Raw genomic sequence first — 18,728 nt, 5'->3', positions numbered from 1 at the left:
AGCCGGAGGCAAAAAATTGTGGAACAAGATATACAAACTCATTCTCCGTATCTGAAACAAGGAAGAATTGCCACAAGAGTGGAAAGAATCAATCATTGTTCCAATTCACAAGAAAGGCGTCAAAACTGACTATAACAATTATCGAGGCATTTCTATTCTGTCAACATCCTATAATATCCTCTTAAATATTCTATTAGCAAGATTGATCCCATATGTAGATGAAATTATTGGAGATTATCAATGCGGATTTAGACGAAATCGATCAACTATCAACCAAATATTTACCATTTGCCAGATACTCGAAAAGAAGTGGGAATATAATACCCCGGTACATCAACTATTTATTTATTTTAGAAAAGCTTTGGACTCGGTTAGGAGAGACACATTATACAACGTTCTTACAGAACTTGGAATACCGAGAAAGCTAATTAGATTAATTAAGATATGTTTAAATGAATTCCAAAGTAAAGTCCGGGTAGGAAAATTTTTGTCCACGAACTTTCACGTCGACAATGACCTGAAACATTGAGATTTAGATTTAGATTTATTGACATATAACACAACAGGCACAGGCCTAATTACGGTGTTACATAGTATATCGTTATGCAGATTATATAGATTAATAAAGCTATTGGTAATAATTACATTTGTCTTACAAAATTAATGGACTTTTTAAAACTACTTACATCCATTGCCAGTACATCCAGGTTGAAATTTTCTTTAACTAACGTGTTGTAGGTTGCACTAACTCTCCATATAGGAGATCTGCTTAAGACGTTTGTTTTCGCTGTCATACAAAAAAATGTATTTTTCGAAGCAGTGCGCAATTTAATGGATGGTACTTGGATACACATTTTTTCATTAAGATCAGGACAGTCTATTTTGCCATAAAAGAGTTTGTGTAAAAACAATAAATCAATATTTCTTCTCCTGAGTTCTAATGTTTCAAAATTAAAATTTTCAACAAGGTTAATGTAGCTTTCAAGTTTTGGGTAGAATTTTGTTTTCTTAAGTGTAGGAAGCCTTAAAAACTTATTTTGAGTACGCTCAATCAAGAATGAGTATTTCTGTATAATAGGGTTCCATATAGTTTAGAATATTCTAATTTCGACCTGACGTATGCATAATACAGCACATATTAAAGTTTGGTCATTTTGGAAATCTTTACTGACTCGATATATATATCCAAGATTCTTGAAGGCTTCTTCGCAAATAGTTTCAATATGTTGAATAAAGGATAATTTTGAATCAAAAATAACTTCCAAATACCTTATAAAATCAAGCTTTTTAGTTTTCCCCCTAATATTGAATAATTATATTGAATATATTTTTCTTTTCTAGTGAATGTTAAATAACTGCATTTACGAAAATTTAACTTAAATTTATTGTTTTTACACCAAATTTCAAGATTTTGTAAGTCACTCTGAAGTTCTAAACAGTCCTGAATTGTTTCAATTCTGTTGAATATTTTAAGGTCATCAGCAAAGAGTAGATTTTTAGAAAATTGAAAGCACTCAGGAAGATCATTTACCGCCAAAATAAAAAGTAGAGATCCCAGATTCGAGCCTTGAGGGACTCCAGATGTTGCATGAAAGATTTGAGATTTATGATTACGATACAGTACAGTTTGTTTACGATTTTGAAGGTTGGAAGCAAAATATTCCAGAGTTGATTTCGACAAGTTAAAGGATACCAGTTTGTTTAAGAGAATGTCATGGTCAATGACGTCAAATGCTTTAGATGCGTTGTCGCCATTGTTATTCAACTTTGTTCTGGAATACGCTATAAGGAAATTCAAAGATAGCAACCAGGGCCTAGACTTGAACGGTATTCACCAGGTTATGGCATATGCTGATGTAAATTTAATAGGGGATGACAGGAGAACAATAGAAAGAAATGCAGCGATCTTATTAAACGCTTGCAGGGACATGAGTTTAGAAGTAACTACAGGTAAAATTCAATATATGGGAGTGTGTCGGGACCGTAATACGGCAAATGCGTTAAAATATTAAATAATACTTTAGATAAAGTGGATAGTTTCTAATATCTAGGATCAATATTTACAGATGAAAATCATATTCACGAAAAAATCAAATGTCGTCTAAAAGCAGGGAATTCGTCTTATTATTGAGTTCAAAATCTTTTGTCCTCGCGAATCCGTCGAGTAATTTGAAGCTTTAAATATATAAAACGATAATCATGCCTTTTGTTATCGTTGCGAAACATGGTCGCTTACTCTGAGAGAAGAACATAGACTAAAAGTATTTGATAACAAGATTCTCAGACGAATATTCGGACCCAAGTGGAACTGGAATGGGGAATGGCGAAAACTTCATAACGAGAAACTACATAATTTATACGGTTTACCCAACATTGTTAGGGTCGTCAAGTCTAGGAGGCTTAGGTGGGCGGGTCATGTAGCTAGAATGGAAGAAAGTAGAAACGATTACAAAGTCTTGACTGGAAGACTAATTGGAAAACAACCATTAGGAAGACCTAGGCGCAGATGGGAGGACAATATTAAGATGGATCTCGCAGAGATTGGAATACAAAGTAGAAACTGGATGCAGTTAGGTAAGGATAGAAGTCAGTGGAGAGCTTTTGTGAACGCGGCATTGAACCTCCGGGTTCCATAAACCATAGAGTTAGTTAGTTAGTTTCGGGAATGTAACATAGCTTTCATGAAACACGTCTTTATTTATGAATTACAAACGGTCACCTTCCTCCTAGATTATCTAGGTAATTTATTTGTTCAATATTATTGAAATGTTTATGAAATAAAAGGAAAATTGCCAGAGCTGTTTGTGAGAAAATAGTTTTTTTTTTATTTTTAATTTCACCATCCTGCGAACTACTCTTATCTTGCCGGGGTAGGAAGAAAATTGAAACTCTGACCTGAGAAGAATATTATAGAACCTTAAATTTAAAATTTGTTTCTGGTACAGTCAGTGACAAAAGTTCTTTCCGTCCAATGAAATTAGTTTCGTAAATAATTTCAGAATGGAATGACAATTTGAGTACAGTTTTCAATGAATTAAAAAGAATGTAATTTTCTGTACATTTCAGTCATACCACCATTATTCCCAAATTAAATTTTACCAAAAAAAAGAACTTTTGTCTCTGACTGTACATACATCCCTTTCTCGACACATACAGATTATGAAAGTTATAAATTCGTTGAAATTTTGAATTCTATGATGTTCTCAATAACCATACTTTTTCTGTCTTATCGTTGCTCGAAACTAAAAGACACGGGATTTAGCACGAAACTTATGTTACTTCTGCCCTGGAAATCTCTGCGAATTGTTGCTCGTTAATTAACAAACAGTTCCTTCTACGACTTCGGTAAAGAGAGTAATGAGAAATCTGCATAAAGTTAGCCCGCATGACACCCGCATCTGAATGGAGAATATTGTCTCTTCATTTTAGCTTGGGGAACAGCGGAGGCTGGAGGGGAAAGGAGACAAACTTTCATTGAAAAGTGAAAAGGCGTTACCACACATTCAGTGAAAGTGATGGATGAAAGACACCTGCTGCGGGTCGAAATTTACTAAGAACACATCGATACAATGTAGAGGCATTGACTGAATAGTTTTATTTTAGCGTGGTTTGATTTTACTTCAGAGGTATGTGCTTCAAAGGAAATAATGCTGCTGAAACATTTTATGTGAGTACATTTTAAATTTTGTTATTGGTGTTTGTAGGGTGTTAGGTGGCTCAGTGGTAGGCTAGTGCCGAGTCGTAGCTAGAGATTTCGGCAAAGTAGACACCTTCGATCACCCTCCCTCCTCCAATAAAAAACTACAACACAATGCATTAAAAAACCATTTTCACTGCATTATTTGAAATAGATGCAAAAAAGTAATTAACAATCTGTAGTGCAGTCTGTTCTCAAGAAACCATATGCTTCTGGAGAACTATTATGAGTGTTTTGCGTTTACATGAGATTTTTTTTTTATCTGAAAGTGCTACAAAAACAATACGTTATTTAAGAATCTAGCAGACGAAGGAAAATCATGAACCTACAATGTCCTACATAGACACAATAGTACGCATTCTAGTGTAATTCAAGAAAATTAAGTATTGTTCTTTAAAAAAAATATAATAATAATAATAATAATAATAGTAATAATAATAATAATTATTATTATTATTATTATTTATTTATTTATTTATTTATTTATTTATTTAAGAAGAAAACAACAGGTAATTCTACGCAATTACAGGGTCCATATCAGAATTACATACAATAGCTGTAATATATTTGCGAAATCTATTCTGACTCATACCGTGTATATATACACGGTATATATACACGGTGTGACTCGTACAGAACTTTTTTACATTTACTCAGATTGTTGTACACTGCACCCACCTTCTACGTTGGTGACTGTTTTGTTGCATTTGTTCGAGATTTCTTTCAATAAAAGAAATTCCCATTACCCACACGTATGTTTCCATTGGGTACCCTGAGATGAAAGGCAGAGACCAAATCCTTACTATTTAATTTGTTATTTAATATGTCATTTAACACTCTTCTGTGATTGAGAGACATTGTGTTAAAATTTTTATTAAGAGAAGTACTATTTTCATATGTGGGGAAGATGCCTGTTCTCTGGTACACCAGAAACCGCAGGAATTTATTTTGAACTTTTTCTATTCTAATAATAATAATAATAATAATAATAATAATAATAATAATAATAATAATAATAATAATAATAATAATAATAATAATAATAATAATAATAATAATAAACTAACTTTATGGCCTATGGAACCGGCATTCACCAAAGCACTCCATATAGTTCTATCCTTAGCCAACTGATCCAGTTTCTACTTTTTATTCCTACTTCTGCGAGATCCATCTTAATATTGTCTTTCCATCTGCGCGTAGGTCATTAGACGTTTTCCGATTGGTCTTTCAGTGAAAACGTTGAAACCGTTCCTACCTTCTTCCATTCTGGCTTCATGACCTGCCCACTTGAGCCCCGTATATTTTATGTTCTAAGAACGTTTGGTAAACCGTATAAATTATGTAGTTCCTTGTTATGAAGTTCCCATCATTCCCCATTCCCGTTCCTCTTGGGTTCGAATATTCGTCTCAGAATCTTGTTCTCAAATACTTTAGTCTACATTCTTCTCTTAGAGTAAACGACCATGTTTCGCAACCATACATAACAACAGGCATGATTATCGTTGTACATATTTTAAGCTTCAAATTCCTCGACAGAATTCGGGACGACAAGACATTTTGAACTGAATAATAACACGAATTCCCTGCTTTTAATCGACATTTAATTTTTTCGTGAATGTGGTATTAGTCTGTTAATATTGATTCTAGATAATTAAAAGTATCCACTTTATCAAAAGTATTATTTAATATTTTAACACATCCATAATTTGCCGTATTACGATCCCGACGAACTTCCATGTATTTAGTTTTCTCTGCATTTACTTCTAAACTCATGTCTCTGTCACGGTTTAATATGACCTCTTCATTTCTTTCTATTGTTCTCCTATCATTCCCTATTAAATTTATATCGTCAGCATACCTCATATCCTAAGAAATACCATTCAGCTCTAGGCCCTGGTTACTATCTTTGATTTTTCTTATAGCGTACTTCGGGGAAAACTTGAGTAATAACGCCGACAACGCGTCACCTTGTTTCAGGCCACTCTCGAGTAAAAGTTCGTGGACAAGAATTTTCCTACCCGGACTTTATTTTGGGATTCATTTAAACATATCTTAATTACTCTAATTAGCTTTTCGGTATTCCGAATTCTGTAATAATTTTGTACAATGTTTCTCTCCCAACCGAGTTATAGGTGTTTTTAAAAACAATAAACCAGAGTACTTCTTTTCGAATATTTGTCGAATGGTGAATATCTGGTCGTTAGTCGATTGATTTAGTCTAAATCCGTACAACAACAACAACAACAACAACAACAACAACAACAACAACAACTACTACTACTACTACTACTACTATTACTACTACTACTACTACTACTACTACTACTACTACTACTAATAATAATAATAATAATAATAATAATAATAATAATAATAATAATAATAATAACAAACTAAAATTTTATGTGCTGAGAACGCCTAAAATACAGCAAAAAGCATTATAATATAGTAGAAGTGATAAAAAAATATCTTTAACATAAATTATTAATAATAAAAACTTGACAAAGTAGTGTACGTAAATTATCAAAACAAAGAATTGTCAAAAATTAAAAGTAAAAAAATAAAAATTACTAAGTTATATTATAAATTCTAAAATAAAGTCATATTTTAAAATATGCATTCATTATAGCTTTTTAAAATCCTACAGATTAAAGTATGTTTTCTATTATGCGGTTCCAATAAAAGTTTTACCCTTGTACTATAGGCCTACTGTATGTTGGAACTTTAAAATCCACATTTTTTAAAATATAGTCTGTAGTACATAGGTTGTTAAGTAATTTTTCTATAAATACAGATTCAATCAATTTTCTCCTGTCCAGTCGTCCCAAATTATAATATGTTATCCAATATTCATACGTTCTAGAGTAATAGTCAAGTCCTAAGTTAAAACAAAGTATTCTGATAAAACACTTTGGCACCATCTCATGTTTGTTTACGAGAGTATTTGTAAGGCTGTTCCAAGTCATCGATGCATATTCTGGTCTCGATCTTATCAATAATTTATATATGAGTACATATGTATTTGATTGACAGAAAGCAGACCATTAATTAAACAAGTAACCAATTATTATTATTATTATTATTATTATTATTATTATTATTATTATTATTATTATTATTATTATTATTATTATTATTATTATTATTATTACAGCTTCATTACATATATTTTGTATATGATCACCAAAGCGTAGTGACCTGTCAAATATTACACCTAAATCCTTTATTGTGTCAACTTTGTGTATTACAATACCTTGTATTTAGTATTGACTTACATAGCATTGCGATTTGTTACTGTAGGTCATGCACTTTGTTTTCAGAAAATTGATACTCATACCGTTATCTTTACATCACATAATGATTCTATTTGAGTCATCTTGTACCCTAACATTGTCCTCAATATAATAATAATAATAATAATAATAATAATAATAATATATAATAATAATAATAATAATAATAATAATAATAATAATAATAATAATAATAATAATAATAATAATAATAATAATAATAATAATAATAATAATAGAGATTTGTCTCTCAGTTTTTCTAGGCTTGAGGCTAGCAAAATAACTCTTGAAAATCACTGAAAATCTTCACTTTATTTTTATTTTTAACTGTGGATATTGTTGAGTCTTAGGCCCATAGGCATAAGAACTTAAGTTGTATGTGACATACTTTCTGATGCTTTTTTTTTATTTTCTTTTTACACAAATAACTGAACCTTTTAATACTCATATGATATGGGCAAGTGATAAGTGATCTTACTTCCAAGTCGGGAGGTGCCAGTCTCAAATTCGGTGTTCCTGAATTTTGAGCGAGGTTCTTCTAGGATTTTTCTGTCAATTTCACATGATGACAGCCAGAACGGTACCTTAAAAAGAGGTCCGGCCCAATTTTCTTCTATTCTATTTCCCGTTGTTGATATCCCTTTCTAATAAACCCACTGGTGATGGAGATTATTACAAGACATACTTAAATCTACGATACGAATTTTTTTCGGCATTTTACTCATAAGGTTACGCACTGTCGTTTGGATATGAAAACACTCTCTATTCCAATCTCCTTCTAAGTCCTATTAGCAACCGAAAACGTTCTTGCTCCGGAAAACTTTTCTATCTTCATGTTCTTGCCTATTAATCGTGCGCCAATGTCACTTGGCAAAAGTATAGCCTAAGTAATAGAGAGTACCTTTCGCAGTAGTTTACTGCAGGTCCCCCATACGGATTCCCAAATTTAAGAAAAAAGGAAGAAAAAACATTCCGTAAGCGTCGGTTTACCACCGATGGGTAACTAGCGACGTCTCTCCAAAAATTGGCGGCCTCGTAGTGACAATCCCTGGTGGCCCCACTTCCGTTTTGAAAGTTATACCACCAGCGGTAGAGACGCGACTAAACGCTAATGAGTCACAAAAGTATTCCTCCAGAATATGTTTAATTTCCTATGTATGTGATTTGTTTACATTAAGGTGAGTCTAAAAACATTTTAAAAAAGTATCACAGGGTGGGTGCGAACCACCAACCTTATGATTACTAAACGCGTGTTCTACCGCCTTTGCCACAGAGGTAATGAGAAAATCTCGCTTGTAGAGGGATAAATAATTGAGGTCATTTTAATTTGGCTAATCAGAGTGCTCCTTTAACCATGTGTATTTGACGATAACCGTTTGGGATCAGATAAAAAGCGTTTTTTACCGTGTAATTTTAAAACAACATGACGCGCGTCTATTTACTTTATTTCATAGATCTCCCATATTCACTTTCTAATGATCGGCGACTTGCCTTCTAAATTCATACAATTATACGCACTCATCTCAAGATTTTTCACATCATGATGAAGAGGCAGGGATACTCTTGACCCCCCGAAGCTTACTTTAGGAATAATTAGGAAAAAGTATTATATTAATAATAACCGCATGCACATGACTGGCGATAGTCCGCAAGGAAACGAAGGAGTGCGGACCAAAATGAAGTCCTCGCTGTTATGAAGTTGTAACCTCAACACCCGACTCTAGACATCTGTTTCGACTCGATGAAACCTTGCCAACAGTGGCAAACTACTGGCAATCCTTTGACGCGTAGGTATATCGACGATCGACATTTACCGGCAAGTGGGCTACTAGGTGTTGGCGAAGTATACGGCATGGGGAAACTTTTTCGGAAAGAAGTTTCTGCAAATTTCTATTGAATGTAGTGCGGTGACTCAAGTAGTGAATATGTACAAACGTCCTTTTTTTTGACCTTGAAAGTACTTACACTTTTTGGTACATATTGTCGTTGAAGTAATGAATATTGTAATTACTTTAAGTACTCTCATTGAAGTAATAAATTGAAGTACAAAGGTTCAATTGAACTTGAATTATTACAGTTTTTTTTTACCGGTACTTTAAGAACAATTACTGACATGTAATTATGCTGTACCGGACTGTAGTCTCATTATTTTGCCTACGTAATAACGACCTACATATTTTTGTTCACTTTTTTTATATGCGTTCCTTTGTAGAGCATGTTAAAGTGACAGGATGAATTATTTTTTTGATAAAGGTTTAAATATGAAATTGAACGAAACGGTCGGCTGTGCTTGTACTTTATGTTGATTAATTATTTTTTGTGTATTTTGTAACATTTTGAATGTTTAAACGAGCCTGCCCATCTTTGAATGTGGTCTTTATAAAGTGATAAGCTGAATGCATTTGTAACGGGGGTGTGACATTAGATGGATTGAATTGGCAGACTTTGTAGTGCTTTGAATTATAGCGACAAATTTAAATAAAACAACATTAGTTACTGAAAATAAATTGTTTTGGGTTTAAATGAGAAAATAATGTTAATTTAGTTCTGGGTAGGGTGGACATTTTAATATAAAGGAAGTAATTAATAATGTAAAGAATTCACGCATGGTTTTTGAAGTGTATAATTAATGTCAACCGTTTGATTTTGAAAGACTTTTTTGAAACGGAAACGCAATCCTTTAAAGATTAATTGTTTGGGGAAACAACAGGCAAACAAAACTGCAACCCGGCAGGTTTAGGACGCGACAGGAAAATTAATTCAGAACGACAAGGGTTCTTTAAGAAAAGAGACCGCCATCTGTTTTAACATAAGTGCCCGCAGGGGAGGTTGGGCGACACAGAGGATGTATTATATGAGTTATGGAGAGTGAGAAGGTTCTAGAATTTGGTAGAACTTTCTGGATTTATTTTTGTTGGTATACAAACTTTGATGCAAATCAAGTGGTTACATTTGAAGAAATAAAAGCACGATGCGTTTGAGTTGGTGAATTGTATTCTATAGAAGTTAACAGAGAAGAAGAATTTATCTGTAAGTACTGGCTTTGTTTTTTTCTTGTTTTATGTTTATGTTTTCTTTTTTTCGTATGAGAAGGGACATTGGAAATGAAATACACGCAAAACATTTGTAATTGTTGGGAGTATAAGGGGGATGGAAGTGTTTGTTTTTATCGGGAATTGATTGCGGATTTTCCGGCATCGAAAACCATATGACTCGATGTACTTATATGTAATTATAAATTAACTAAGGTGTAGTGTAATGTAATATGGAGGCTACAGGGATTTAATATTGGTCATTGCACTTGGATTTGAACCAGGGCCCTCCCACGTGGAAAACCGTACGCTAATTTTTTTTTGTTCGATGGAGTTTTTTACTTATATGGCACTAAAATTGAACACAATCTGTGACTTGCCGGGAATCGAATTATGATCTTCCGCGCCGAAAGCCAAACACAATAAACAAATAGCAAGGAATTTTGGATTGTTTGGACCTCTCCGTTAGGACGAGACGTAGTTATTATTTTACATATTAAAAGAATAGTTGTATAGACACACAAACGGACACATTTTATAATAAATATGCGATTATTTTCTTGTTCATAGGACCATAGCATATCTTCAGAATATAAGAAGTTAGTGTTACATGAAAAGACCATTAAATGATGTGTGAAACTGATTACTTATGTAATATGGTATTAATTTTTATTATTTTTGTGTGTGGTATTAACATTTACAGTAGGGGAAAGGAACTGGGTAGCCTACACCTGCTTTGAATTTTGCTTATTTTTATCTTTAGTACTATTGAACTGAACATAAGTTTGAATTTCGGTGACGAATAATATTTTTATAATTGTTACCATATGTCAGTGGTTTCCAACCTTTTTCATTTTGAGGCGCATCTGGAAAAAATGTTGTTTGTAAAATGCAGGAGCTGAATAAAAGCTTGGTATGTGATACTTTTGTAATCATTTTATGAGAAAATTTAGATTTTTTCTTATTGTTCCTTGATGGTACAAATAATCGTATTTGATTTGAAGTTTAGCGTCCCTTTTTAGCACCATTGTTATGTGAGACATTGACCTACTGATTAACGTTGAATTAGAATCCTTGAGCTTCAGCAGGGAATTAAATCCCCACGCCAAAGGCGCGTACGCTTACCACGTAGCCACAAAGAAGATTTATTCGTGTTTGAAACAGTTACGTGAACTAAAATACGGTATATAGTTAATTTCTTTTCGTAAGCTTCGTGTTTTATATTATATATTCACCTCGTGATTTACAGCGGTCCTAAACTAATAGATAGGAGTTTTGTGTTGTAAATGAGAGGAGAGTATTTGAAAATGTTATTTAGCTCAAAGTCGCGTCTCAGTTTTATTAATTGAATGTCGGACAAGCGCCTTTTGTACGTATAGAGCATACTTTAACGTTTTAGGCTTGCACTTCCTTGCTATGAAAGATGGGAAACTAGTTTAAAAAAGTAAAACGATTATTATGGTTTATATGAAAAAAGCACTGTGAATCAAACTTGGACCTACGTGTACGAAAAGCGCCCTGCTAGCCATTAAATTCTTGGAATATATTAGACAGTATGGAGAACAAGAATTAGTACCAAGAATGTAATTTTACGTGCGTATGTGACATACACGCTGGGACGTTTTTATACTAACATTATCAGTGAGATTATTTTGTTTAGCGAATACTTATAAGTAATTTATGAAGGGAAGAAATAATAGTGGTAGAGGGAAACAGACATAATGTTTCTTTGGATGAAAGGAAGACATTTCGTATGAGACATAACCATACTATTTTATTGAGGCATTAGGTCATAGATTTTTTTAGATCAAGAATTTTTAGATGGGGATAATGTAAAAGTAATTAGAACATGATACGATATTAGTTAACGAAGAATCTTCTTTATTGAAATTCTGTGTATGAAATTAGTACACAGTACTAATACTGCGTACTGCAGTGTGCTAAAATGAACCGAGAATAATAAGTTGTCTAATATTAATCACGTTGATTGCATGGTTTAAAGACACTTTTTAAATATAGAAAACATATTTGTTTCTCGCCGAGCGACTTTGTATGAGAAGTGACTAGTAAGAGGAGATATATATGTAATAACAGGTAGTGTACGTTAGGGACAACTTGTAGTCATCTAATCAAGGTAGGTAGCGACACTTGTTGTTACGGAATATAAGATATAAACGTTTATTCGTCAGTGCAGGTAATGGCATCTAATAGTGTGATTAATGTACTTATTATTGGAATTAGCCTTATATACTGATTATAGTATTTAAGTTTATGACAAGATTTATTAGCTTTGAAATTTTGTAGGTCCGCAAATTTCCTGTACACTAGCGCCATGTTTGCCATCAGATACGAGGCAGCTCAGATAATAACAACAATTGGCTTAACCGACCTATTAGGAATTACCGTGACTGAGTTACTGAGACGCCTTGCTGTTACAATAAGGATAGTAGTTTTAATTCAGTAACAATAACTACTGTATAAAAACAAGCAAATGAAAAGTGGCTTGTTTTAAGATAGCACTGGATAAAGCATACCCTTTAACTGGCCTACACACCGTCTGCATGATGTAACTAGCTCTATTAAGAGTTAGGATGGGTTGCATTTTAGATATAATGAAAGCTTTACGCAGTATACTTGACATTTATGCTACGTAAAAATAACGTATTTTTAAATAATGTTTCATAAGTTTCTTTTTTGGAAGTTTGTGATTTCTGTGACAAAAAATTGCATTAGGAAGTGTGCTGCAATCTATTTTGTATTTATATAATTATTACTATAATTATATTTGCTATACTTCAAACAAAATCGAGACTTAGCCCTAATAAATGACTGCTTAATATTTTTAACAAAACATATTGCATTCAAATTGTTTTGTTTGAAATATAATTGTGTTCTTATATTTGATATTGAGGAATTTCCGGCTATACTATGATCGTAAGACTTTTAAGAAGGAAGTGAAGAATAGCAAGCGAAACGAAAATGGCCCTAACTGTGTGTAAATCAGCAATTCACAACTTTTAATGCAAGTTGGCTACTAGTATGTAACTGACAGATTGTTAGATTCTTGCAGATGCTCGCTTGCTGCTAACTTAGAGATCAGATAACTTTTTAAAGTTTCGCAAGTCTAGTGCAAGTGAAGCGCAAACTTATGCTATGTAGGATGTGACATACTCTGCAATGAAGCAGAAACGGAACTGGTGGGTCACATACCTAGAACAGATAGAAGATGGACGAGAAATAACATACATTGGATTTTCTAGAGATAAGAAGCGATGTACATAGAAGACAATCGAATACAAAATGTATAGATATAACCTGCCGTTTAGCAGAAACTGTACAAATGGAAAAGATCAGCTGATGGAAACATGTAGAAGAAAATGATGGAGACCTTCGTTCAGGAGATGATTGATATCATTTGAATATATATGAAAGTTACACTTTTATATTTAAGCTGAACGTTACAATTTTTTCTACAGCGACAGGAAAATGATCTAGCAGTTGGCAACACTGAAAAAACGTTAGAAACACAGACGGTGGATGATTTAAATTATTTATTTTTACGTCCTAATAGTTTTTTTTTAAGTTTCACATACATTAATTGTATTTTCGTTTCTTTATTATAAACATGAACATGCAAAGCATTTTGTTTATACAGTTAGTTTTAATTATTTGATATTGTACTGATTGGTATATTATTTCAATTACTAGAAGATAGTTGAAAAGTTTTGTGTAGCTAGACGACTATGGAAACCTTAGAGTATTGTGATATGAGCATGTTTTAAGTTACAGAAGAAGGGTGAAACAGAATCATGATAAAAAGTTGTAAAAGGAGAATGTGTAAGGAAATAAGAGATTTGTGAATTTAGAGAGACAATTGAAATCATATTTAGTTATTAAACTAAAATATTTGATAAAGATTTTTAAAATTTTCTATAATTTTATTTGACATATCCAGTTAAAAATGCGCACGCTATTCACAAGTAATGTAGTTAGACACGTATTCGAAGACATTTAGTGGTATTTTGATACATTTTTAAAGATATGCCTGAATATTATTTTTAACGATATATAATTGTTTTGACTATATAGCTGAAAAGTAATCATACTGATATGTATTTTGGCTATATGTTTTGTTTTCCAAGGTCCTAATACGTGATATAAGCTATTCAGCATTTTATGAACTTATTTTGTTCATCCACTACTAAATTACATCCATCAGTTGCACATTTAAATCAGTAAATTTTTAACTTATGAACCAACTAGTTATTACTGTGAAGACTACGTTACATCATAATAAATTATAATTGAGCAAATCAATTATTTCTAAGTCTTTAGCAGTGGAGGTTTAGATGTTAACTATCTCAATTGTTCAAAATTGGATTCCAATTGTAAGTGCACTTGTTATGATTACTTTTTGATATTTTAGTTTCATATTTAAGTATAAAGTTTGTTTGTTTATTATCTATATAAGTAAATGTTTGTATTCATACTATTTAAAAGTTCCTATAATACATTTTCAATGAAAGGAAAATTTTCTGCATCTTAGTTTATCCGAAGAAACAATATGTAGTGTATTCCCTGCAAGAGAAATGTTTCTGAAATTCAGTTTAACAGAAAAAGTTGGTAAAAAATATGCTAATAAAAAATTTTAGTGCAAAAGTTAATGTATATTGTAACCAAAACGTTTCTACATTTTAGTTTCTCAGAAGTTAGAAAAAAAATGTAGTGTCAATTTTCTGCAAGAAAAGTTTCTGGAATTTAGTTTAACAACAAAAAATAAAGGTTTGTAACGAAATGTTAGTAAAACATTTTTTAGTGCAAAATTTTATCTGTATAGTGTTGTAGCAATAAACATTCTGCATTTTAGTTTATCCGAAGAAACAATATGTAGCATAATTTTCTCAAGAAAAGTTTCTGAAATACAGTTTAACAGAAAAAGTTGGTAACAAGATATGTTAATAAAAATTTTTAGTGCAAAAACTTAATGTTAACGTTGTTACAATAAACATTCTGCATTCTAGTTTATCAGAATCGTTAGAAACAATATGTGGTGTAATTGTCTGCATGAAAAGTTTCTGAAATACATTTTAACAAAAAGTTTGTAACAAAATATGTTAGTAAAATTTTTTAGTGCAAAATTTATCTGTATAGTGTTGTAACAATAAACATTCTGCATTTTAGTTTATCCGAAGAAACAATATGTAGTGTAATTTTCTGCAAGAAAAAGTTTTCTGGAACTTCGTTTAACAAAACAGTTAGTAACATAATGTTAGTAAAACACTTTAATGCAAAAGTTAATGTTTAATGTTGTAACAATAAAAAATTCTGCATTCTAGTATATAAGACTGATGCCAGAATAAGGGTTTTCGCTTTGCTCTCAAGACAGAAAAAGAAGAAACTCGTATCCACGAAGTGAAATTTCTCGAGTTGCTACTCGCCAAATTTCACAAGTTTCGTGGATACGAGTTTCTTCTTTTTCTGTCTTGAGAGCAAAGCGAAAACCCTTATTCTGGCATCAGTCTTATATACTAGAATGCAGAATTTTTTATTGTTACAACATTAAACATTAACTTTTGCATTAAAGTGTTTTACTAACATTATGTTACTAACTGTTTTGTTAAACGAAGTTCCAGAAAACTTTTTCTTGCAGAAAATTACACTACATATTGTTTCTTCGGATAAACTAAAATGCAGAATGTTTATTGTTACAACACTATACAGATAAATTTTGCACTAAAAAATTTTACTAACATATTTTGTTACAAACTTTTTGTTAAAATGTATTTCAGAAACTTTTCATGCAGACAATTACACCACATATTGTTTCTAACGATTCTGATAAACTAGAATGCAGAATGTTTATTGTAACAACGTTAACATTAAGTTTTTGCACTAAAAATTTTTATTAACATATCTTGTTACCAACTTTTTCTGTTAAACTGTATTTCAGAAACTTTTCTTGAGAAAATTATGCTACATATTGTTTCTTCGGATAAACTAAAATGCAGAATGTTTATTGCTACAACACTATACAGATAAAATTTTGCACTAAAAAATGTTTTACTAACATTTCGTTACAAACCTTTATTTTTTGTTGTTAAACTAAATTCCAGAAACTTTTCTTGCAGAAAATTGACACTACATTTTTTTTCTAACTTCTGAGAAACTAAAATGTAGAAACGTTTTGGTTACAATATACATTAACTTTTGCACTAAAATTTTTTATTAGCATATTTTTTACCAACTTTTTCTGTTAAACTGAATTTCAGAAACATTTCTCTTGCAGGGAATACACTACATATTGTTTCTTCGGATAAACTAAGATGCAGAAAATTTTCCTTTCATTGAAAATGTATTATAGGAACTTTTAAATAGTATGAATACAAACATTTACTTATATAGATAATAAACAAACAAACTTTATACTTAAATATGAAACTAAAATATCAAAAAGTAATCATAACAAGTGCACTTACAATTGGAATCCAATTTTGAACAATTGAGATAGTTAACATCTAAACCTCCACTGCTAAAGACTTAGAAATAATTGATTTGCTCAATTATAATTTATTATGATGTAACGTAGTCTTCACAGTAATAACTAGTTGGTTCATAAGTTAAAAATTTACTGATTTAAATGTGCAACTGATGGATGTAATTTAGTAGTGGATGAACAAAATAAGTTCATAAAATGCTGAATAGCTTATATCACGTATTAGGACCTTGGAAAACAAAACATATAGCCAAAATACATATCAGTATGATTACTTTTCAGCTATATAGTCAAAACAATTATATATCGTTAAAAATAATATTCAGGCATATCTTTAAAAATGTATCAAAATACCACTAAATGTCTTCGAATACGTGTCTAACTACATTACTTGTGAATAGCGTGCGCATTTTTAACTGGATATGTCAAATAAAATTATAGAAAATTTTAAAAATCTTTATCAAATATTTTAGTTTAATAACTAAATATGATTTCAATTGTCTCTCTAAATTCACAAATCTCTTATTTCCTTACACATTCTCCTTTTACAACTTTTTATCATGATTCTGTTTCACCCTTCTTCTGTAACTTAAAACATGCTCATATCACAATACTCTAAGGTTTCCATAGTCGTCTAGCTACACAAAACTTTTCAACTATCTTCTAGTAATTGAAATAATATACCAATCAGTACAATATCAAATAATTAAAACTAACTGTATAAACAAAATGCTTTGCATGTTCATGTTTATAATAAAGAAACGAAAATACAATTAATGTATGTGAAACTTAAAAAAAACTATTAGGACGTAAAAATAAATAATTTAAATCATCCACCGTCTGTGTTTCTAACGTTTTTTCAGTGTTGCCAACTGCTAGATCATTTTCCTGTCGCTGTAGAAAAAATTGTAACGTTCAGCTTAAATATAAAAGTGTAACTTTCATATATATTCAAATGATATCAATCATCTCCTGAACGAAGGTCTCCATCATTTTCTTCTACATGTTTCCATCAGCTGATCTTTTCCATTTGTACAGTTTCTGCTAAACGGCAGGTTATATCTATACATTTTGTATTCGATTGTCTTCTATGTACATCGCTTCTTATCTCTAGAAAATCCAATGTATGTTATTTCTCGTCCATCTTCTATCTGTTCTAGGTATGTGACCCACCAGTTCCGTTTCTGCTTCATTGCAGAGTATGTCACATCCTACATAGCATAAGTTTGCGCTTCACTTGCACTAGACTTGCGAAACTTTAAAAAGTTATCTGATCTCTAAGTTAGCAGCAAGCGAGCATCTGCAAGAATCTAACAATCTGTCAGTTACATACTAGTAGCCAACTTGCATTAAAAGTTGTGAATTGCTGATTTACACACAGTTAGGGCCATTTTCGTTTCGCTTGCTATTCTTCACTTCCTTCTTAAAAGTCTTACGATCATAGTATAGCCGGAAATTCCTCAATATCAAATATAAGAACACAATTATATTTCAAACAAAACAATTTGAATGCAATATGTTTTGTTAAAAATATTAAGCAGTCATTTATTAGGGCTAAGTCTCGATTTTGTTTGAAGTATAGCAAATATAATTATAGTAATAATTATATAAATACAAAATAGATTGCAGCACACTTCCTAATGCAATTTTTTGTCACAGAAATCACAAACTTCCAAAAAAGAAACTTATGAAACATTATTTAAAAATACGTTATTTTTACGTAGCATAAATGTCAAGTATACTGCGTAAAGCTTTCATTATATCTAAAATGCAACCCATCCTAACTCTTAATAGAGCTAGTTACATCATGCAGACGGTGTGTAGGCCAGTTAAAGGGTATGCTTTATCCAGTGCTATCTTAAAACAAGCCACTTTTCATTTGCTTGTTTTTATACAGTAGTTATTGTTACTGAATTAAAACTACTATCCTTATTGTAACAGCAAGGCGTCTCAGTAACTCAGTCACGGTAATTCCTAATAGGTCGGTTAAGCCAATTGTTGTTATTATCTGAGCTGCCTCGTATCTGATGGCAAACATGGCGCTAGTGTACAGGAAATTTGCGGACCTACAAAATTTCAAAGCTAATAAATCTTGTCATAAACTTAAATACTATAATCAGTATATAAGGCTAATTCCAATAATAAGTACATTAATCACACTATTAGATGCCATTACCTGCACTGACGAATAAACGTTTATATCTTATATTCCG

The 18,728-nt window shown here is 31.6% G+C and overlaps 1 protein-coding gene across 1 annotated transcript in view; it reads left to right on the top strand.

Annotated features, from left to right (window-relative positions):
• The first annotated feature begins 3,528 nt into the window (after positions 1–3,528).
• The window catches only part of LOC145691541 (uncharacterized), a 55,583-nt gene continuing 40,383 nt past the window's right edge, over positions 3,529–18,728 (top strand). The window contains exon 1 of the mRNA XM_081766951.1: positions 3,529–3,667. Within this exon, the coding sequence (XP_081623077.1) occupies positions 3,648–3,667 (20 nt within the window). The 5' untranslated portion in view covers positions 3,529–3,647. The remainder of the gene's footprint in view (positions 3,668–18,728) is intronic.

This window comes from Thermobia domestica, chromosome 8, assembly GCF_964235325.1.
Source record: "Thermobia domestica chromosome 8, izTheDome1.hap1.1, whole genome shotgun sequence".
Classification (NCBI taxonomy): Eukaryota; Metazoa; Arthropoda; class Insecta; order Zygentoma; family Lepismatidae; genus Thermobia; species Thermobia domestica.
This window is presented reverse-complemented; position numbering and strand designations above follow the sequence as displayed.